This window comes from Panthera tigris, chromosome A3 (assembly GCF_018350195.1).
Source record: "Panthera tigris isolate Pti1 chromosome A3, P.tigris_Pti1_mat1.1, whole genome shotgun sequence".
Classification (NCBI taxonomy): domain Eukaryota; kingdom Metazoa; phylum Chordata; class Mammalia; order Carnivora; family Felidae; genus Panthera; species Panthera tigris.
In genome coordinates, this window is record NC_056662.1 from 99,785,640 (window position 1) to 99,807,228 (window position 21,589).

General features: G+C 52.0%; 1 protein-coding gene across 3 annotated transcripts in view; it reads right to left on the reverse strand.

Annotated features, from left to right (window-relative positions):
* The window catches only part of POLR1A (RNA polymerase I subunit A), a 76,403-nt gene that overhangs the window by 2,620 nt on the left and 52,194 nt on the right, over nt 1-21,589 (reverse strand). For 2 of the 3 annotated variants that reach the window (XM_042981893.1, XM_007082299.3), the window contains 15 exons: nt 21,374-21,472; nt 20,347-20,499; nt 18,947-19,029; nt 16,809-16,974; nt 15,679-15,900; nt 14,603-14,817; nt 12,480-12,647; nt 11,419-11,554; nt 10,780-10,937; nt 5,836-5,962; nt 4,175-4,285; nt 3,292-3,591; nt 2,251-2,451; nt 1,003-1,120; nt 342-506 (listed from right to left, as the gene is read on the reverse strand). In XM_042981893.1, coding sequence (XP_042837827.1) covers nt 342-506; nt 1,003-1,120; nt 2,251-2,451; nt 3,292-3,591; nt 4,175-4,285; nt 5,836-5,962; nt 10,780-10,937; nt 11,419-11,554; nt 12,480-12,647; nt 14,603-14,817; nt 15,679-15,900; nt 16,809-16,974; nt 18,947-19,029; nt 20,347-20,499; nt 21,374-21,472 — 2,422 coding nt within the window. Of the gene's footprint in view, nt 1-341; nt 507-1,002; nt 1,121-2,250; nt 2,452-3,291; nt 3,592-4,174; nt 4,286-4,343; nt 4,569-5,835; nt 5,963-10,779; nt 10,938-11,418; nt 11,555-12,479; nt 12,648-14,602; nt 14,818-15,678; nt 15,901-16,808; nt 16,975-18,946; nt 19,030-20,346; nt 20,500-21,373; nt 21,473-21,589 lie in introns of those variants that run through there. The other variant, XM_042981894.1, reaches the window with a different exon arrangement.

The following is a 21,589-nucleotide window of genomic DNA, read 5'->3' on the forward strand; positions in this document are numbered from 1 at the left end:
AAGCTGGGGGTGATATAAGGGGTCTGGGGGTGGGGGCGATCAACATGGAGGCTGGGCAGATGAGCCACCTCAGAGGCCAGCAGGAAGCCGAGTTCTGGAAGCTGATGAGGTTACGTGAGGGAGCACTTCTTACAGAAAGAGAGGCAGAGCCTTCTCCCTTTCCTTCAAAAGGCAGAGGCAGCATCCCCATCTGCTGCCCACCCTCCCCAGTTGCTTCCTCAGTGAGATTCCAACATCTCACTTGTGTGGGAGGCATGTGGAAAGGTGCCTAGGGAGCAAGCCTTTTTGCCCAGAGCAGATTTAGGAGAGGGAAGACCAAGGGCACCTGCCCATGCACTGACCCATCATGGTGGCCTGCTTCAGAAACTGGAAGCTGGTTTCAAATGTCATTTGCTGCAGAGGGGAGGAGTTTGACCGGATCCCAAAGCGATTCAATGGCTTGTACACGCCCTCGAAGCACATATAGTCGGCAACCAGGGAGAGATGGCGGGGATCAACCTCAATGCCTGTCACATTGGCAGTAACATCAGGAAAGATTACACAATGACAAGAGGACAGTTGCAGCAGCATCACCAGACACGAGCCAGCACATAGGCTCAGATGTAGACCCCAGGGCTCCATTTCAAGCTCGGTCATCTACTCACTCAGCCCCCCATCCCCATCCCAGACCACAATCAGTCCAGCCCACTCTCCACGTCTGTCCAGTAGCCCAGGAAACAGACTCCAGACTTGCAGGACATGAGAACCTCACAGCACTATTTCACTTGGGACCTAAAACCCCGAAGGCAGGCAGGCTGGGGTCCATTCATCAGACAGGAGTTTCCTCAGAGGCCAGAGGAGAAACAGGTAGAGCGGCCCCAATGACAGTACTGAAACCTGTCCTCCCTGGTCACTCTCGGGGTCTCCCACAGGCCACATGCTCACTGCACCCATGTGTTGGTCTCCTACAGAGCAGGCCCGACATGCTGGGATCTTCTGAGTGTTGTCCGTGGCTCCTCTTACCATACACAGCAAACACGTCCTTGATTTCCTTCTCAATCACCCGCAGCGCGGCCTCGATGCCATACGTGTTGGCCATGGCGTGGATGTCATTGGAATAGAGGCGGCTTAAGTCCAGAACCTAAAAAGGGGGTAGAGACTGAGTGCGGGGGCCTGGCTTTCTGCTCCCTTCTGCAGGCAAGACCCACACTGGCCGAGCTCGCTCCTTGTCTGGCAGTCAAGCAGAGCCGACGACGAAGTGATTGAAAGGTGGCCCAGGAGTAGCAAAAGGACAGAGTGTAAGCAGAGGTGCAGGTTGGCCAGAAGAAGCTATTTTCTTATTTGTTTATTTAACAGATAGACTTGCCTCCTAGGATGGAGGCTTCCCTTGGTAGGCGAGGGACGTTCTCCAGCAGTGACACTTAAACTTGTCTCCAGGGCACATGGGGCAGCGACAGGGCAGCTCCACGGGGGCCCAGCTCGTCAGGGGCCCAAGGTGGCTCTGCACTATGGCAGCTCGTCCTCACAGGAGATGGTGGAGACTTTGGCCTTGTTTAAACAACCCTCCCAGGCATGACAGAGTCTGCCCTGTTGGTGGCTGGCTTTCAGGAGGTAAGAGCCCACCCTGCCCTGTCTTGGGGAGGCACCCAGTGAAAGGCTCCAGGAGGCAGGGGCTTCTCCAAGGCAGCTGCTGTGGGAGAAGTGTTCCAGGTAGGGAGAGATTTGTGAGCTGGGTGCACACTGGGGAGGGTGGTGGGCTATAGGGGTCCCGACACCTCAGTATTCTTTGGGGAAACACTTGTGCCCAGGGGTTGAGAGCACCTCAGAAGGTTCTCGGACACACAATGAAGCAGAAGAATGAAGAAACAGCCCAGAAGGATGACAGACGTGCTGGTGGAGCAGGTGGGGCACAGCACACAGGCGTGTTTGCCAGCACCAGGCACCGGCAGGCTGGTCTGAGCCACCTCTGCTCCCAGGGCCACCTTCCCCAGATAAAATGAGCAGCTCTCAGGCCAGCGACTCCACAAACTACATCTTACAAATCTACTTTGGAGACATATTAATTTCAAGGAAAAAAAAATTCTAGCCAAACTACTCCAAGAAAGTGTGGGTGAGATAAAGTTACCGGAAGTCTTAACTAGGCTAATATGCACAGTGCATCCCAAGAAGAGGCCCCGGGTAACATGGTTGGAGCCTCGCCTCCCCGTGGCCAGCCCGAGTCAGTGTGAGGACCTTGTCCCGGCCAGCAGACAACCTGGGGAGGGCGCACACCTCGGCATACTTGAACAGCTCTGGCAAGTTGATTCCTTCTGTGTTTAAGACAAGCTCCTTCTCGTTCTTCTTATTGGTGGTTTCATTCAGGAGGCACCTCGTGATGCCCTTTGTCGCGTAGACGACAGCGCCCTGGGCCAAGGACACTACCAGGGAGCTCATGTCAAAGTTGATCTTCATCAGAGGGAGCTTCACTGTCACCTGTAAGAGGAAGGAGGGTTGCATCAGGGAAGGGGCTGCCTCCGGCCCCGAGAAGGAGGCAGAGGGCCCCCAACTGGCTCCCTGGGTGAGGCCTTCAAAGCCTGTGTAGTAAACACCTTGGCTGGGGACAGGCGGTCCTGCTGGGGCAGGCTGGGTGGGTCTGCACAGGCGAACACTGGGTGCCTTAACCGACCACACAGAGCAGCCATCTCCAGTCACCCAGGCGAAGGTGACAGCAGTGGAGTGACACCTTCACAGATGCTGGTAAAAATCGTGTCTGCTCAACAGTGCCCTTGATAGCCTTTCGATCACCATAAAGTGTCACACTCATCACTTCGTGTGTAACCTGCTCAATGACTCTTATCTACATTGCCGTTTGGGAGCCACTGGACTGGGTCAAAGTGAAGGTCAAAAATGTCAGCCCATGTGTGGGAGTGTAGGCCTCCTGACCACCCAGCCTTGGAGGGAACGGTGCACCCTGCCGTTGCAGACCATAGGCCACGGGGGTGGGGAAGCGGCGTGCTCCTGCTTGCCTCTGCAACTGTGACATCCGTCCACTCGGTAGGACTAAAGACGGAATGGGGGGATGCTTAGAAGTGCCTCCACTCCAGGGCCTGGCCCATCAGACCTGCAGACACACACTGTTCTTGACGAGTCCGAAAGTACTGGCCCGCTAGGGGTTTGAGTCAAATGTGTGGGGCAGTGATTTGAGGCAGTGGGGCCACGGTGGTCACCAGATTCTTTAAGGGATCTGAGATCATAAGGAGATTGCAACTGACTGCCACAGGCCCCGCACGCCACCCGGCCCGCGTGGGGAGGAGCTGGGCAGCGGGCACTGACCTGGCACCACAAGCTCTCCTCGGTGTCGTACTGGTAGTCCTCTATGAACGGGTGGGACTCGCGCACGGCCTGCGCACGGCGCTCCACGGCCTCGGCTCCCTGGGGCTCCCTGACGCGGGTGGATTTCCGGGGCTGTGTGAGGGGGGCGGCAGGGGCCGAGTCCTCCTCGGGGCCTGAGCCCACCTCTTCATCCTGCTCCTGGGCCTTCTTGGCACCTTCCCCGGGGCCATGCCCTTCCTCCTGCACGTCCTCGTCGTCGTTCTCCTCCCCAACCTCCTCCTCCTCGCTCTCATAATCGACCTGGCAGGGGATAGAGTGCAGTCTGTGTCACCTGGCCCCCTCCCTCCCATCTGTCTGGACTGTGCCTGCAGAACAAGCACCCCTGTAGAGGCCCACCAGGCCTGCCCCGGGCTGCCTCCTCCTCTCTCCCGTTGGCCCTTCCCCTGGGAATGGCGGCCTCTCAGTCCCAACTCCCAACACTCTTCCACCCTCCTTGGGCTCTCTCTTGCCCGTCAATTTCCTCAGCCCCTCTAATCTGCCCTTTGTCCCAGCAGCAGTCATGGCAAGACTGGTTTTGGTGTATTTTCACTGTAAAAAACAAGAGGCAGCCTGACTTCAGCTCCTTGCAAAAGCCTCTGGGTCCCTGAATCTGATTCCGTCCAGAGCCGAAGGACAGTCCTGGGATGGCCCCTGCCCAATCCTGCCCTGTGAACTTCATCTTTTTCATCGACAAGTGTGCTGGGCAGGCCAGACTTGTCCCAGGGTTCCTAATGGGTTCCAGCAGGATAGCAAAGGTGTGGCCATATGTGGTGAGCAATAATCCTGCAGGTGTGACACAGGATGGATGTGACCATAGCCCCTTCACCTTGGCCAGTCCCCTCACCTCCTCCTCTTGTTTCTTCTTGCGCTTGGCATCAGAGGCATCAGCATCTCCCTCCTCGGCTTCAGCATCCACAATGTGCCCCTCCTCTTCCTCATCACCCTCCTGCTCTCCCTGTGGTTTGGGGACAAGGAGGAAAAAAGACTGGCTCCAAAACCGAGTGCTTGGTGAATCCATCTATCTACCCACCCATCCTCCTTTTCAGCTCACTCACCCACCCAGCTACCCACCTGCCTATCTATGCATCCATTCATTATACCTCCACCTGGCACCCTCCCAACCACCCATCTACCTACCTACCCTTCCACCTGGCCACCCTGTCCATCCAGTCCCTGCTCTGGGACAGCCCTGCACTCACTGTCTCCTTCTCTTCAAGCTTCATTGTCACATGTACCACCTGCAAAACCTTGCATTTAAAAAAATTTCAGAAAAGGGGGGCGCCTGGGTGGCTCAGTCAGTTGAGCTTCCGACTTCAGCTCAGGTCATGATCTCATGGTTTGTGAGTTCAAGCCCCACGTCGGGCTCTGTGCTGACAGCTCAGAGCTTGGAGCCTGCTTCAGATTCTGTGTCTCCTTCTCTGCCCTTTCCCTGTATGCTCTCTCTCTCTCTCAAAAATAAATAAAAACATTAAAAAAAAATTAAAAAAAAAAAAGAAAGAAAGAAAGAAAAAATTTCAGAAAAGGGACCAGGCTTTCCAAGTCATTAAAAGAAAATGGTATAAAATATTGTTCCAAATATTTTTGTTCTAGATGGAGATGAAGAGAAAGGATTATCTTGGTGGGCTATTAAGCATTTTAAAAACCAAATATTTGTATCTTTCTCTACTGGCCCTGGCTCCTAGTTTCTTATAGTCTTCTTCTGGGTGACTTAAGGATAAACGGAGTAACCTTTCAAAGACCACCTATACCCATCTGTGCTTGAGTTAGCCAACTGGTAGACTTCCCGGGCCAGAGACCTAGCATTCTCTGGTCTACCTTAAGGCCGTACTAAGTCTTTACTGCGACCCTCTGCCGCCAGCGCCCCCACAGGCTGGCTGCATTGGCATAGCTATTGCTATATAGCCCTACAAGCTGCTGTTGGCTCAGATGACAGTAGGGGACCTGTCCCCACACTATCCCTGGGTCTCCTTGCAGATGAGGTTATCACCATTCCTGGACTATTTTGCCCCTAGTAGCTTTTCCCTGACTCCTTCCTTTTTTTATTACAGCAGCCCAACTTTTCTGCTTCAAAATGCCTCTTCTAATTCCTGCCAGTGCTCTGTGGGCCTCGGTTCATCTGGCCCAGGGAAGTCAAAGGCAGAGCAACATGAAACCAGAAAAAGAATTCCAAAGCCCAGCAGGTACCAATACTTTCAGCCTGTCCTCAGGATAAAAATCACTCACAGAGTGGTCCTTGAGAGGAGACAGATAGATGATCATGTGCCTTCACCCAGTGCCAGCCAGACTTGCTGTCTGGCAGCACCCCCGTGACCCTATCGGCACAGCAGGTAAATGGAGAGGTACAGGGAGATATGGGCCAAATCCAGGAAGAGGCTTGAGGAGTGCTGAAAACAACCCCAGAGCCTTTCCAGGGGAGAAGACTAAGCCAACAGCCACCCTATGGGCTTCTCGGCCTGGGACCCTCCCTGTGCTGGTCCTAGAGGGGCCCCTGGGGGACTCACTCACCCGGTTCCTCTCTGAGTCCCCAGTGTTGTCTAGATCCCGCTGGGTAGCTCTCCGAGTGTTTACGCTTCTGAAAGCTGAGGCTTTATTGTTCTTCTTTCTGATGGATTCCATCAGAATTTTAAAGAATCTAAAATGAGAAGAAAGCCACACAGCCCCATTCAATACGAGCATCTCTACTCTCCCCTCCTTGCGGGTGTAGGATGTTCTGCCCAAGGATCTCACAGCCATCTAAGGGGGCGTCGGGGATTTACACATGAGACAGAGGTACAGCATCTCCTATCCCCCTCTTGCGGTTTCTAAAGGGCACAGACAGAGCACTGCTCCACAGCCCACCAGGCCTGTCTGCACACATGTCCTGCCACTCCTCAGGTGCGTGACTTTAAGCATGACAGTCTCTGGAGCCTTAACTCCCTTATCTGTAAAATGTGGGTATGAATATGCATCGTGCAGTCTTGTTTTAAGGATTAGAATCAACCCCCTGTCCAATAACTGTCATGAGGCCTGGCAGAGAGGGTGTTCCGTGAGTCAAAGTTGCTAGCGCTGCTGTGGCCAGAGTCTGACAAGGACAGCAGACTCTCCAGCAGGAGGGGAGTCCAGGCCAGGACTAGGACCATCCTCTGCCTGCCCCTGCAGCATCTCTAGAAAGTGGTGCAGCGCAGGCCTGACAGCTCCTGTCTCCTTGGGGTATGAGCCCCAACAATTTGATGGAAGAACTAAGATGTGCAAGAGTTCATCAGTTTTAAAGGCACTGATAACTTACTTTGTGGCAATAAATCATGTTGACAAGTTGGAACCAGACCAATTTAAAAGAATCAACTTGAAGCAGAGCCTGGGGGCCTTTCTTGGCCCTTTGCCTCTTCCTCCTGAGTTTTCTATTTTTAAGCTCCCTTAAGGCCTTGCCCTGCCTCCCTGCACCCCTCCCTCCCCCAACCCTGCTCTTTTTTTCACATTATCCCCTTCTTGCCTTTCTTCTTCTTCAGGCCAGAACAGCATGCCAAAATGGACTGCTTTTAATTATATTAAGGATCAGGTCCCTCAGCCAGCCAGCCAGCATCCTGTACTGTCTCAGCACCTATAATGTGCGTATCATGTGCCCTGGGAGCAAAGCAAGGGTGAAAATACAGGAGTGTGGTCTTAACAAGCAGGCAAATATTTACTATTCTTCTTTTTTTTTTAACTTTTTTTTTTAATCTTTATTTATTTTTGAGAGAGAGTGAGAGAGAGTGTGAGCCGGGGAGGAACAGAGAGAGGGAGACACAACCCAAAGCAGGCTCCAGGTTCCGAGCTGTCAGCACACAGCCTGATGTGGGGCTCGAACTCACAAACTGTGAGATCATGACCTGAGCTGAAGTTGGACGCTTAACCGACTGAGTCACCCAGGTGCCCCTTTACTATTTTTCTTATTAAGAGCAAAAGACTATTGTTCTCCCTCCTTTTTTTTTTTTTTTTTTTTTTTAACTTTTCAAAGTTTATGGTTTTGCTGAGGTATCTGCCCTTGGCAGAAAAAAGGCTCCTCACCCACTAATCCAGGGAAGAACCTGGTTGCCAGGTGCTGGGGATGGGGACCAGGGCCTGATGAGGGAAGGCCAGGCTTGACTTGAGAAGATATAATCTAACTGAGAAGAGGGGGCAAAAGAGAAGTTTCTGGAATGCCAGGCTCTGGTTCAAATCTGGATCCAGCCAGAGACCCAGGAGGAAGGCCTTGATCTCGTCTGCATGGTGGGACATGTCCGCTGCGACCTGAGCCCACTACAGAGAGAAGAGGAAACGAGATGGGATGCGGGTGTGGAAAGAGCTATGACCACTGCTCGTCGCCTCCCGCTGCTTCAGGGCTGCTGCTCTGACTCCTCAGACTCTCTAGACCAGTGGCTTTGCGGCCATGTCGCCCCTCCGAGGCTCCTCCCTCCAGTCCTCCATAATTGGCCCCAACCCCAACTACCCATCTGCTCCCACCCACCCTGGTGCATCCTCTGCGCTCGCTCTGCCAGCAATTTCTCCAACCCCTTTGCTACTTGCTGGAGTTGCATCCACCCCTCAAGGCTGGGTCTAAGTGCAGATGAAAGTCCCCACGGAGACCTTCCTTAATCCCCGCTTGCTGGGCATCCCTTCTGCCTAAACTGCCTCTTCCAGTGGACAAGACTGCGGGAGAACAGGTGAGAAATCGAGAAAGCTGAATGCACCCTGACAAGTGGTAGACATGTTACCAATACGCCAGAGTTCTCCTGTGGGTGCAAACAAGTTTGCCCCTCTGTGATTTTGCCACGATCTAGGGAACTGAAGGCGCACAATGACTGTCCTGTGAAGGTTTTGCTATTTGTCAGAATGTGGCAACCAAAAGGGAACAGGATGGGTAGGCTGCAGAGACACCGCCCATCCCACATAAATAATTGCAAACAGAGAATATGACCCTTGGCTGTTTCCAGGAGTGCCTGGCAACTGCTCCGCCACCTGCTGCTTGCAAAGTCTGACTCCCAGAAGCTGTAATTGCACACTCTAGCTTGGTCGTTTCATGGCTGGGGACAGGAGGCCAGAACTTCCACCCGACTCCACGCTTGGTGCTCTTGTGACTTCACCGCCCCCGGCCGACCGCCCAGATAGCTCATACAAACATCCAAAGTGACAGGTGTCAGTAAAAATATTTACAGAACCTTCAATGCTTACACACTGCCATCTAGACAAATGCCTCTGTGTCTTTCTCTTCTCCAATCTATTGTCAAATAGTCTCACGAGCCAGTAGTTGGGAGAAGAGATGGGATGGGAGGGAGGGTAGGGGAGAAGAGAGAGAAACAGAGATGGAGGAGGTGGGGGAGGGAAGAGAGAAAGGAAGGAGAAAGGTTTCCTGCAGGGGCGGGGGTGTCACTCTTTGAGAGCACACACTCACATTGCCTCGTGGTCCGTAAGAGGTCTTATTGTGCTTGCTACGCTGCCCAAGCCTGTCAAGCACTGTCCAAACCACACCCCAGTTCACACATTGCTCCTTCTCTTATTTTTGGCCCAATGTGCTGGAGTCAGAGTAGCTCCACAAAGAGCTACTGCACATGGCTTTGTTTATCACAGCTTTTCAAGTGCACAAGCAAAATACAAACTAGGAGCTGAAAAAGTACTTGGCTACTGGTAAGAAGCCAGGGCTGGCCCTCATCAAGAAAAAAATTGTTTAAAGGTGATGAATTTTTCAATTCTCCAAGATAACAGAAGTAGAAAGAACTCTAAGCACAGCCTGGTACATGCCTCATGCTGACCTACCTGCTCAGCAGGCAAAGCCCTAGGTGAATAGAAACAGGGCACACTATCCAGCTTCGCCTGCTCTTGACAAGTCTCAAGAGGCCATGTGATCCTAATTCCCATTTCTCAGAAAAGGGCTGCCTGGCCAGCACAAACATGCGGCACACTTGGGAGTTCTGTTCCTCCCTGTTAATTAATGAGCCGGCAGGCTGGAGACACGTCTCTTGTGACATGGCCCAGCGTCTTGAGAGCACTGGGTCTGCCTGGTAAAAGGAACCTTCTCCACCCACGTGGATGGTGATGCACGTCTATCCCAAGTCCCAGCCAGCGACAACTTCACTCAGGCTCATGTAAATTGTGACAACTTCACCCGGGCTCATGTAAATTGCAACAATTTCATCCGGGCTCATGTAAATTGGGGCAGGATTTGCCCAGTGGTGGCCCCTTTCCAAGGGGATGACTTCACATCCAAGCCCATGTACCACGATACCCACTGTCCTGAACACCACATGTTTAGAGGGCTGGCCTGAGGCCAGCTCACATCTTCAGGTCAGAGAGAAGAGGGCCAGTGGCAGAACAGCCGCTCTCTCCTGGCCACACTACATCCAGTGTGGGCGTTGCTCAGTAAAGGTTGGTGGGATGACTGAAAGCAGTGAACTCTGCCTCCACTCTGCCCCATTGATTCTCCATTTTGGGGAGGCTCCGGGAAGATCTGAGAACTGGTCTAGATTAGAGGCAGTGGTTGGTGGTCTGTGACCAAATCCTGCTGACAGATGGGATCTATTTGGGCATCACCAAGCTTTTGAAAATGTATGAATTAGTTGCTGATATTTAAAAACTAACAGGCTTATTTATAAAAGCATCAACAAGCAACTAAACAGCCAAAGACAGAAAAAAAACAGGGAAAGAGGCTTTCTGTTTTTTTGAATTAGGAGATCGGGCCACTGTGGCCCACATGCCTGTCCTGAGGCAGGTTCTGTACTCTCCAGCCTGCCAGAGACCTCCCGGCCTTCTTCACTGGCCTGTTTCCTGCTGGGCCCTGCAACCATTTGAGTTTGCACGGCATGATCTAGGGTTCGCTGGTGAGTCAAAAGTGCTTCGCTGGCTCTTCCTGGCCTACCCCAGCCCTAATGTGTACTCAGTGTGGTAGCCTGTGCTTTTCAAGTGTCTGGCACTAACTTGCACTTGAGAAAAAAAGAATGTTCATTCTCCCTACCAGAAGGGAACCAGAATTTCTCTGTAAGAAGCTGCAGGTAACCCCAGCTTAGAATTGGGGTTTAAAAGCAGCATGCTATCAGTATACTGCTCATTATTACACAGACTAGAAATGTATTAGGAACAACATTATGCTGCCTGGAACATCATGTCAAAAACCAACACCATGTGCTAGTCTGACCTTACAGTGGTACCCTGTGATGGGGCTCCCTCCTCCTTCCGGTACCTATACTTCCACGTCTTAAAGCCTCCAAACCCAAGACGACAAGACTCATCAACCAGAGAGAAGGCAAGTTTTCACGGACTGGTGCGTGGTTAATGCAATCACACCCACAGGCCAGATTAGCAGTGAGGTTTCCAAATTAGGCTACAGGGCCTGCTGTTTTCCCAAACATTGCCCTTGAAGGATCCATTTAGAGAAATGCAGCCAATCTCCAGGAGTCCTACAGCCTGGAGCACTCAAGGGCAATGACAAAGTCAAACAACAAATGCGGCCTGAGTGCTAACCTCGTTTCCATGAAGTGCAGGATGTCCTCAGGTCTTAGGCACTTCTCCTGCTGGTAATGTGCACGTGGCAGGAACTGAAACCGCAACTGATACACCTGAAACTTGTCCCGTTTTTCTCCGATACAGAAGGATTCCTGGACATCAATTTTCTCCAACACCTTGAACCAGAGGGACAGAGAGAACCCAACTTGCCTGAGTCCCAGGGGACTGTGCATGACAGTCATGGTTTTGGGAAATCCAAGGGTTTAGGGGGAGAGGGGGAGGGACCACAGGCCCAAACCCCAAAGGAACCCCACTGAGTTCTGCCAGTGTGAATCCTCGGGGGACAAGTGCCAACGGCTGGTGGGTCACCTCCAGAGGATGGCCCAAGGCTGCAGGGAGCAGACTCCAGCGGGGCTAGTAAGTTACCGCAGAAAGCATTTTTATTTTTAAGGCATGCGAAAAAGCTATAAACTGATGGATTACTTCTAAAGCTTACTGGTTCATCCCTCCCTGCTCAGCACCTGGCAGAGAAAGCTTCTCCCTCATTCATGGGAGTCTGAACCCAGGGTCTCAATGGTCAGCAAATCTGTTCTTCAGAGATGGAAGATGCAGGAAAATGCCTCCACCCACTCTTAGCCAGGTCCAAGAGACCATTACCTCCCCTAAGCACACTCTGGTGAGCTGCTTCTTCAGGCTTTTCACTCTCTTCAGTGCTTTCTTGGTGTTGAACACGGGCACGCTCATCATGGGCGTCTTGATGTTGGCACTGGCCACCATGAGAATCTCCCTCAACCTGTCACAGAACATGGGCACATCTAATCGTAAGAGGTACCCAGATTCCCTATTTTTGCGAGGCCTTTCTTATCAAGATATTACGGCTCTTCTGGGATCTGAGAAGCCTTGGGATATTGCAAGGAAGTACGCTGGATCAGAAAGTCCTAGCTCTGGCCCAGTGAGTGACAGCAAGTGACCCTCCTATCAATTTTCTCCATAGGAGCACGGGCTCCTCAAGGACAGGCTAGTATTATTCTTGTTTCCTATCACCTGTGCCTTACATACAGTGGGCGCTTACTAAGAGCTTATGGAACAAATGAGAGATGCAAGGATGATAAAGTTATCACCTATAGTGCTCCTACTGGATGCAGGCACCATGATGCTCCTGGCCTTGCCCCTGAGTTGTCAGCCCACATGGTCCAACTGCATGGTGGGCCCTGGCCTCCGCCCTTCCACAGGTCGAGGATCCTGAGGTTAGGGAAGTTGAGGAACCCCAGTGTCTCTGCTAAAAAGTGTCAAGGTCAGGCATTCAATGCAAGTGAGTCTCCCACTCTTTCCTCTTGTCCAGTGGCCATTACCCTATAGATGTGTACATGTACCAGAAGGGCCACTGTGGGTCACATTCTAGGTGATTGGTGCCCCCAGAGTTAGGCAGCCAAGTGCATGTGGCTTGTTAACAACCTCTGCTCCTGAGTCCCGACCCCAGGAGTGTAGCTTCACAAGTGTCCCAGGTCACGGATGCAGGAGTTGGCAGAGGGATAAAGAGAGATTCCAAGAGGCTTGGGCACTGATCCAACCATAGAAACCAGTTAGGCTCCAGAAAGTCCAACTCTAATCACCATTTTGGATAAGAGGCCCCCCCCCCCGCCCCCCACTGAATGACTTCCTCCCCAGGAGTGGGCTTAGGAAAAGATCCCACGCTATGCACCCATGTAGCCCCGTACCTCGGAATGCCCAGAGTGACATTCATCTCGCCTCTGCCAGCAAAGTGGAAAGTGTTCAGGGTCATCTGTGTGGAGGGCTCCCCAATGCTCTGGGCAGCCAATAGGCCCACGGCCTCACCCGGATCACATAGTGAGCGCTGCCACTTAAGCTGCAGCAGGGTCCTCAGCCTGGAATGGGGTAGAGAGGGGGGCACGGCTAGGAGCACAGACACCGCCTGTCTTTCTGTTAGGAGCTGTCAACACCACCCAAAGCCAGAGTGCATGGAGTATTAGCTCTCCCTCTTTCTGGGCTTGTTTTCCCTAGGCAAATGATCCTCCTAATCCTTCAAATCCTGCTAGTGACCCTGGGATGTCCTAAATTATGCAGTACAGATCTCAGCTGGGTGGCTGAAGTGCTAGACATCCATGCTCGGACCATTCGTGTTTGCTCCGAGAACACCAAGTTCCCACTCTGCACTAGTTACCATGAGTCCCCAAAGCAGTGAGTATTTCTGAGCTCGCTCTTCATGTTTTCCTTCCATTCTTTTCTCCCCACCCCCCTGTATGAACTAGGAAGGGGTTCACTGAACTATTATGGCTGTATGGGGTGGGGGAAGAAGGGGGGGAATGCTATCTTATTCGGTGCAAACGACTCCAGGCCACATGGGAAGCGCGCACGCTATACAGTTTTGTGATGTATTAACCATTCTTCCTTTTAGAACAGTCATAGGAACACTGTATTTCCCCAGCACATGGAACCAGGAAGGGGCTTGACACAGGAAGACTAACTGGACGTACATGTGAACGCAGAAAAAGTAGTAACACTACATTTCAAAGCAAGTTCCTTTTAAAAATGAGACTTCCCTCTAACCCGCCATGTAGTCTCTCCCAGTTGCTTCAAACCAGTGAGGTCTGAGTACCTATCAGTCTTCCTGACAGAAAAGAACCTTCAAATACCTCCAGAACTTTAGAGATTCACCCAGAGCTTAATGCCTGCTAACAGGTCCCCTGTGAACGCCACTGAGGCAGAATCACCTCCCCATCTTGGTCCTACAAACCCAAATGATGCCCCCCCCCCCCCCCGCCCAGGGTTCATCTCTCCCCACTCCCAATACGGCACTGCCCGTCCTTCTGAAGGTACACAGCCAGTGTCCTGAGCTGCAGGGAGAAGGGTGAAGGGGACAAGGGCATCAGGGTCTCACTCTTTCAGGGAAAGCCCTGCCGGCAGCTGTGATAACCCAGCATAATTTATTCTGACCGGGCCTCTCTGGGGCCTGACTAGAGAAGTCACATTAAAGGGCAGAGAGAGAGCCCTGCTCCTCCCCTCTGGTTCCTCCACTCATGCATTTGCCTTTGCTCATTTGCCTTTACCGATTCCCAACTTCCGTCTGCAGGCCCACTCCTGGACTCGGCTAGTCTCCCCAAGCAGCCGGGCCAGGGCCTACACCTTGGAGGTCTTCCAGCTTTGCCGGCCAGGCTCGGCGAGCTGAGTGCAAAGGATCCCCTGACAACCGCTCCAATACCAACCTTGCAGCAGGCCTCCCTGGGGGTGCTTCTGATGTTGTAACCTGATGTGGCTCGGTGCTGGTACCTGCCTAGCTTCCCACCTGCCTAGACCACAGGGTTGGTTTGTTTGTCTATTTATTTATTTATTGGTGAACGAGTCTAAGCTGAGGACTGCACATGCTCCTTCTTTCTTAAGACTTCAGAATCCAAGGCTCAAAGGAGTATTAGAGTAAATCAGATCCAACCCCTCATGAAAGGCTGAGCCATAGGGTCACAGGGCAGAGAATGATTTGCCTTGGGTCAGAGTTAGAAGCTGCTGAATGGCGAGCAGATTCCCTGACTCTCAATTAGCCATGGCCACCACACCAAACTCAAGAGAGAGTCATTTCTGCAAGCTTCCACCCAGGAGAGCATTTTTCTCTGTCCTGGGCCAGGCAGGGGTGTCCATTCCTGCCTATTTGCCCTTGCCTGTCTCGGAGCCCTCTGGGCCTGCAAGGTGTCCTTTCTATTTTACTTCCCTCCCTCCTCCTGGAGGCTCGGACTCAGGAGGCTGCCCTCCCTTCCAGAGTAGGTAAGGAAGGGGCCCGAGACGTAGACTCTCCCTCTGCACGTGCCCTGTGACAAATCAATGCCATTACCTGTCAAGAGAAAGCTCTGATTTCTCATAACTCTTCTCTGCTTGAGATGCCCACTCGAGACTATAGTCATCCACCTTTTTTTCAAATGTTTCTGACACTGATGCAAAGTAGATGTCTGGGCGCCAGACGGACAGACTGGGGTCTGGACAAGGAGCCGCCTTCTTCTGGTATTTCCTTCGACTCTGCTCATCTAACTCACCCCACATTCTCAATATCTGAAAGGAAGGAAAGGCTTCAGCCATGTGGGGGGAAACCAGGAATGGGCCTGTCTTTCCTGGGACATCCAGTGGGGTAAGGAGGATCAAAGGCACTGGCTCCAAATGAGAGTAGGGGAAGGAGACAGAACCAGACGACAATGAGAAATCCACCCCAACATTTAGGACAGGGATAAAACAGAATCCATCCTGGCATGCACGAGCCCGACCATGACTCTCCGAGGTCTTCATCCCAGCCCACTGGAACACAGGCAGGGTGACCAGGAAAGTTACTGTCCAAACCGGAATTTTTTTAGAATAGAATGGGGAACTATCATTAATAACGCTAGGTTGAAAGGCAAAGCCAGGACCATCCTAGGGCAAACCAGGACACGGCTGTCCCTCTTCCAGGCTTTCACACACTTGATGCCCCAAAGCTACCCCACAGCAACTGCTTCAAAGTGTTCCCCTGCCTCCTGGCTCCCAGCTGTGTTTGCCTAATGGGAGGCTCCAGCAGCAGAGGGGAATGTGGGAGGAGAGCAATGCTGGGCATTTATCCCCCACCCTCTCTAAGGGGCCTCTGAGTAGGCCATGCCTTCCCACAGCTACCCTCTCCCTCCTGGTGGCTACTCTCCCTGTTCCTGCCCACCTGGGGTGGTGAGCACCCAAGTTACCAGCCCCAATCGGTTTCCCCAAACCCGGCCCACACCCTTGTGAAGAGTACCCTCCTTCAGTTCCTATTTGAGGGCCATTTGTTTCCTAACAGTGAAGAAAGCCATATTACACAATTATACCTTCTATTAAGAAAACAACCCATTTCTTCAATCCCTGAGGCCTATATGCTCCAGGCACCAGGGACACAGTCACCCCCCCCCAAGTCACCTGGTGAGTCCCAGGGCTGCGGCCATTCTGGTTCCCACCCTCAAGGTTCAAGGCTTTCACGGCTGCCTGAATCTTCTGTGAATAATTCAAGAAGGCGCCATTTCTCAGCATGGTGTTGGGATGCCTGCTTTGCCATTTTTTGATGGCTCTGAAGTGGCGGAGAGCTTTTTGGGGATCTGCTCTGGATAAAACTTCATGGAGATGTTTCGATTTCATTATCACCTAAACAGACAGACAAACAAACTACAGACATAAGACCAAAGAGATAAGGGCATGACACAGGGCCAGGTCATACAACTTCACAGGCCCAAGACGTGTGGAGGCTTCACAACGCCTCTCATAGGTGCTGAGCACCCGCTGCTAAACAGGGCCCTCACTGTGTATCCTGGACTTGGGAGCTGGTGGTTCAGGAGCTGCAGGGATAACAGGGTACATCCCAGCATGTTCAGAGCCCCTGCAGAACCCAGGGGAGTTTCTAGGGAGAAAGGAGGAGAGAAAGTGATAGCCAAAGCTGTGGGACAGGCACCAGAAGAGAAAGGAGCTGGCACCGGAGTGCAACCTTCAACACTGCCATCTGCTGCATGACCATGTGCAGGTCCCGGTGGTTTCAGTATCGGACTGCAAAATAGGTGACTACTCAGTTAATGGTGATGGTCATTCTTGGGAGTGGCAAGGCATGGTATGAAGATCACCAGCCTGTGTGTCAGACACGCCTGGGTCCAGACACTGGCCCTACCACACAGCAGCTAGTCACTTCAGCTCCGATACTCATGGTCTCGGCTGTAAAACGGACAAGAATACCTACTTCCCCAGGTTGTGGTGAGGATAAAAGCACACGCTGCCCACAGTGCACTTTAGCTTAGGGCCCAGCACGTGGCAAATGCCCCCAGATGGTAGCTGTTGTTCCAGAGGTGCACGTGTCTTTCTGCTATCTCATGTGATGAAAGTCCCCTGAGGGGCTATGAAAATGTCAAACAAATGTTTTAAGGCATCAACTGGTGCTTTATAAACCTTTTCCCACTCTGCTTTTCAACAGCCACCTCACTGCATGGCAAAGCTCAGGGTGCAAGGCCCACATGCAGCTCCGGGCCCCACCACCTCCAGGCACCAGGTCTGGTCAGGCCAACTACCTCATAGTTGCTGGCGAGGAAGGGGAACTGCTTGGGCTGCAGGAACTGTGTCTTGGGGATGTCCAGGCCGTCCTCCCCATACAGGAACTGTACCACGCTGCCGTCACTGTCGCGGACTGTCAGATCATACTGGACGACCAGCCCCTCCAAGTGCTTGATGATGCACCTGCAAGGAGAGCAGGGCAGTGGACGGTGGAAAGGGCAGCTGGGCAAGGCTCCGATGGCCCAGGCTCTGTGCTACAGCAGCTCCTGACCAGGGAGCTTCCTGATAGTTTTCTGGGAGGAGGAAGTTGCAGCCGCGTGCGCGAGAGGCTAGCTGCCATTGCTTGGCCCTGGCTCCCATATCCGGCCCCAGCAGCCGGGACTGCTGCCTGCCTTTCACTCCCCTGCACTGAAGAGCTCCCCAAGGACCAGTATCAGTAGGTCCATAAGGCAGGTAAGGCAGGAGGGCTTGCTACCCACCCAGTGCTTCTCCAGTGTGGTTAGTCCAGATATTTGCCAGGGAAACTAAGGACACGTTAGAAACTAAATGCTGATGTGCTAACCCTAACCTGGTGCCCTTTCTCCTCAGTGCTCCCAGTAGTTAGCTGTCTCCCTCAACCTCTCTTCCTACCACCTGGTACTGGCTCCTTAGCTTACCTCTGGCCACTCTGCCCCTGTCTCTTCCTGCCACCTTAACAGGAGGTTTTCTAGGAGCCACTGTTCCCTTAAGCTCCAAGGACAGAATTCAGTGTCAGTCACCACTGTCTTCTTGGCATCCAGCCCAGGGCCTGGTGAGGTTGGTGCTGAGCACCACTTCCCCTCTGCTGCAAATGCTGCAGGTGCTGTCTGGAGCCCTCTGCTCTGCTCTCCTTGCCCGCAGGGCCCCGCTCTCAGCACCAGCAACGGCCCCACAAGGCTGTGCGTCCAGGCCTCTTCTGACCATCAGGCCTTGTCTTTAAAGGTCCACGGGACATGGCTGCTTGAATAACCTCCTGCTGACTCCTCACGCCACACATACTTTCTTTCTCTTCTCTGTCAACTGTGTCTCTGAGCTGCCACTCAGGCCTGAAAACTCAACTAGGTTTATCCGCTGCCTCTCTGCTTCTTCCTCCTGCGTTTCAGCCAGCTGCTCTACGTCTTCACAACGGCTTCTTCCTTTCCATGGCCACTCTTGGGGTGCAGCCTTCCGACGTCCGGCTAGAACTCCACCACAGCCAGGCTGGCCTCCTCCGATCCATCCTGTCTGAAGCCCTGCACGGGACCTCCCCACCACAACCCTCCACTGGCAGATGGAGCTCGCGGAGGCTTATGTACTTTACTCCGATGGTGGCTGCTCCTCTGTTCCAACAAAGACCTTCCACATCTTCCCCCCCAGCGTTATCTAATTGGCCTCAGGGACTCCCACCCCACACAAGGATCCCCTCACCCCAGACTTATTTGATCATTTGTTTTCTAGCTTTTTCTATGTTATACACGTATTGTTGAACGATTTAAGAAATGGGAAGTGGGGCGTAACCCCTGCTCAGGGAAGGAAACAGCCGTGTGATCCATGCCCGAGAGGGGAACTCGCCCAGCGGTGCTGAATGCCAGCTCTCCACATGGTGCCGCCAGCTCGGCAGATGGCTTCCTTGCTGCCCCACCACCCAGGGTTGTCCACCCCAAACCCACCCTTCCCTTTCCTGGCCCAACCCCATGGGCTGCAGCCTTGGCAGTCAAGGGGGAGGGGACCATAGCAAGGAGTGCAGCTTTGGGGAATCTGGAACATAGCAGCAGGAGAGAGGACAAGGCTGGAGCAGAGACAGGAAAACCTCTGAGGGCAGGATAAAGGAGTTCTGCCTCCCTGTGGGGTAGTCACCCGAGTTCCCAGAGAACAGGACTTAGAACCAGGCCTGAGGGGGTGGGGGGGAATGGTGTGCGTCCACAGAACACAGGGGCCCTCCGTATAAACCTCTGAGCTCACTCTCTACCAATCTTTTAGAAGGGGAAGCTTATCTGCATTTTCTGTCCCAGGCCACCCATGGCCATTTTTAAAAAGTTTTTTCACCCAAAGGGACTATAAGTGAACCATCACCGACAATGTGAAAGATGACAACGTGGAGGTAACTAGTCCTGGGACACAGACCCCGTCTAATAGGGGCAGAGCAGGTGCTTTTTACCTTTGGAGATAGCCGGAGCGGCTGGTTTTCACGGCGGTGTCCACCAGACCCTCTCGCCCTGCCATGCAGTGAAAGAAGAACTCCTGTGGGAGATGCGGGGCCGGGCCCCAGAGGTGGCCGTGAGGAAGGGTGCTTCCTGAAGGGTGGTGCAGGCCAACAGCACCACCGGCAGCCTAGTCGGATCTCCTGTGGCTCTCAGCCCAGCCAGGTCCGATGGCCCCAATGGCTTCTGCCCTCCCCGGTGGCTTACCTTTTGCCCTACCTTGCCAGGAGCTCCACTTGCACCCATGCATTCCACCCTCAGTATTTTATCCCACACCACACACCCCACTTTCCAAATGGAAATGGCACTTGGGCTTTATCACTCTTCCATTCGGTCCACATCCCTGAATTCTGCTTCCAACAGTGTTATCAGAGGTACACAGTCTTTTCCAAACGTTTTAACTAACTCACCACAAGAAATACACTTATGATAGTAATCAGCAAACATGGACATACAGATAGAAAACTCAAAGGAAAACTTTAAGAAACTGTCCTATCCCTTACTTGAATGTTTTCTTCACTACCCTGTTCTGTTTTATTACAAAGAAATGACAGTCACTATCTATTACAGTGATTTCATGATTCACTAAGGGGTCACAACTAGAGTTTAAAAAGTTCTGGTCCGTATCATCTCTCCTCCATCCTTTGTCAGAGGCCATGGGTGGTCACTGGAGAACCCATGTGGGACTGATGAGCCCTTGGAGCAGTTGGTGGCCTTGAAACGAAAGGCGGGTCCTCTTCACGACCTGGATTTAGTTGTCTGATCTTGCAGAGATGCACTAACCAAGGAACAAAAGGTACTAACATTCTAAAAGCCATTTCTGACAAGTGTGAGGAGAAAACCTTTTCTTAGGGGAGAAGTCTGTTGCTGACCAAGAACTAGACATTTGCCACAGCTAGTCAATTTTCCCACCGTGAAGGAGGAGCCATGGGAGGTACTCTTGGTGGGGGTGGAGTGTGAAATAAATCTCTATGATGTTCCTTTTGGCAACAGAGGGCACCCTGGTGAGGGGCATCCCCTCTCTAATTGCCTTCAAAGTAGGGAAGACAGCATAGAGAGGGCATATGGCAGGAAAAGGCAGACCTAGGATCGGTCTTACCCATCTTTTCATTTTTCAGCAAACACTTAGCACTCATGATGTTCCAGGTGCTGTGAAAGCTCTGGTGTTATAATGCTGAACATGACAGGGTGGCATCCTTACTGTCCCTGTGGGCCACAGGGTCTAGTGAGAAAGCAACAAATGGCTTGGCATTTATTACTCGATTGTCCTTGTTCCAAGTTGTTGGTAGAGGTCACAAGCCTCCTACCACTGAGCCTAGCAATGAGAAGAGGCAAGAGGAAAAACCAAAATACATACAGGAGGCTTGATACCAGTTAGGAATCTGCCAGTGACGAAGCCGCCAGCCCTGGGGGTGAATTCATAAGGCTCAAAGCAGGGCAGTGACTTGCCAGATGCCATCAGGGGGGGTCTCCGACCTTCCAATTCAATCTGGCCCAGCAGGCATGAGATCTGGAGGAAAGGAAACCCAAAGGAGAGATCCACACATGTGTTAATGCTGCTTCCTAGCAGAGGGAGGGAGGGCTTGCTCTCGAAAAAAAGCTGCGTGAAAACTGGATTTTGAAGGCCAAACTAGATTTTCCAACTAACCAAAGGCGCTCATGTTTCAAGAAGAGAACTACGCATTCCTATTGCTGACTGATCAAGATTTTAGTATTTGGGGTCAGTTGTAAATGGGCAATGTTTGCAAAAGAAGACATGTCTCAGAACCATTTGGTGTTATACCCAGAAGGGACCTAAGGGCCTTAATGGAGAAACTGAGGCCCACGAGAAAAAGTAACTTATTGTAATCCTTAGACTCTAAGGACAAAAGAAAATAAAACCACCTATTAATATTCTTGGTGGGGGGTGGGGAGGAGGGCAATGTGTCTGGATTTCACTCTAGTCAAGGGACTTGCTGAGGCCTTCAGCCTTTTAAACCCATTCCTACACTGCTCTACACTGTCATCAAGACTTTGAAAAGAAATGTTAACATTTGCAAACATGCTACAAAAGTACTGCAGGACCCCGAGGAGGTAACGGGCCTCAAATTAAGGGTAAAGAAACCTCTAGGACAGTGCTTACAATATACTAAAAAATGAAGAAAGCAGACCATGACAGGACCTCAGATAAGACTGATTACACACACGCACACATTTATATCTGTGTTTGTTTCTAACACTGATGTGCTAACGGTACTAATTTCTATATGCTTTTATATTTTTTAGTACTTGCCACGTTTTATATGGCAACATGGACCCTTTTAAAATCAGAAAGAAATCTGAAAATTGCCTCCTGCAATCATCCCATCCCTCTGGCAAACCAGCCAGTCCGCCTTTGCTCACACCTGCATGGTGTTTACAGTTGAACCTTTGGCTCCAGATTGCACCATCATCTGCAAGTTGTTCTCTGGGAACTGTCTGTGCAGGCCAAATGGCATGCATGCCTGCAGATTAAATAAAGACATCAAGTCAGTGACTTCACTCCCATCTGAAATCCCAAATCACAAGGTAAACCTGGGATGCGGAAGCAATAAATTCAGACTATTTATCTAGAGATAAGG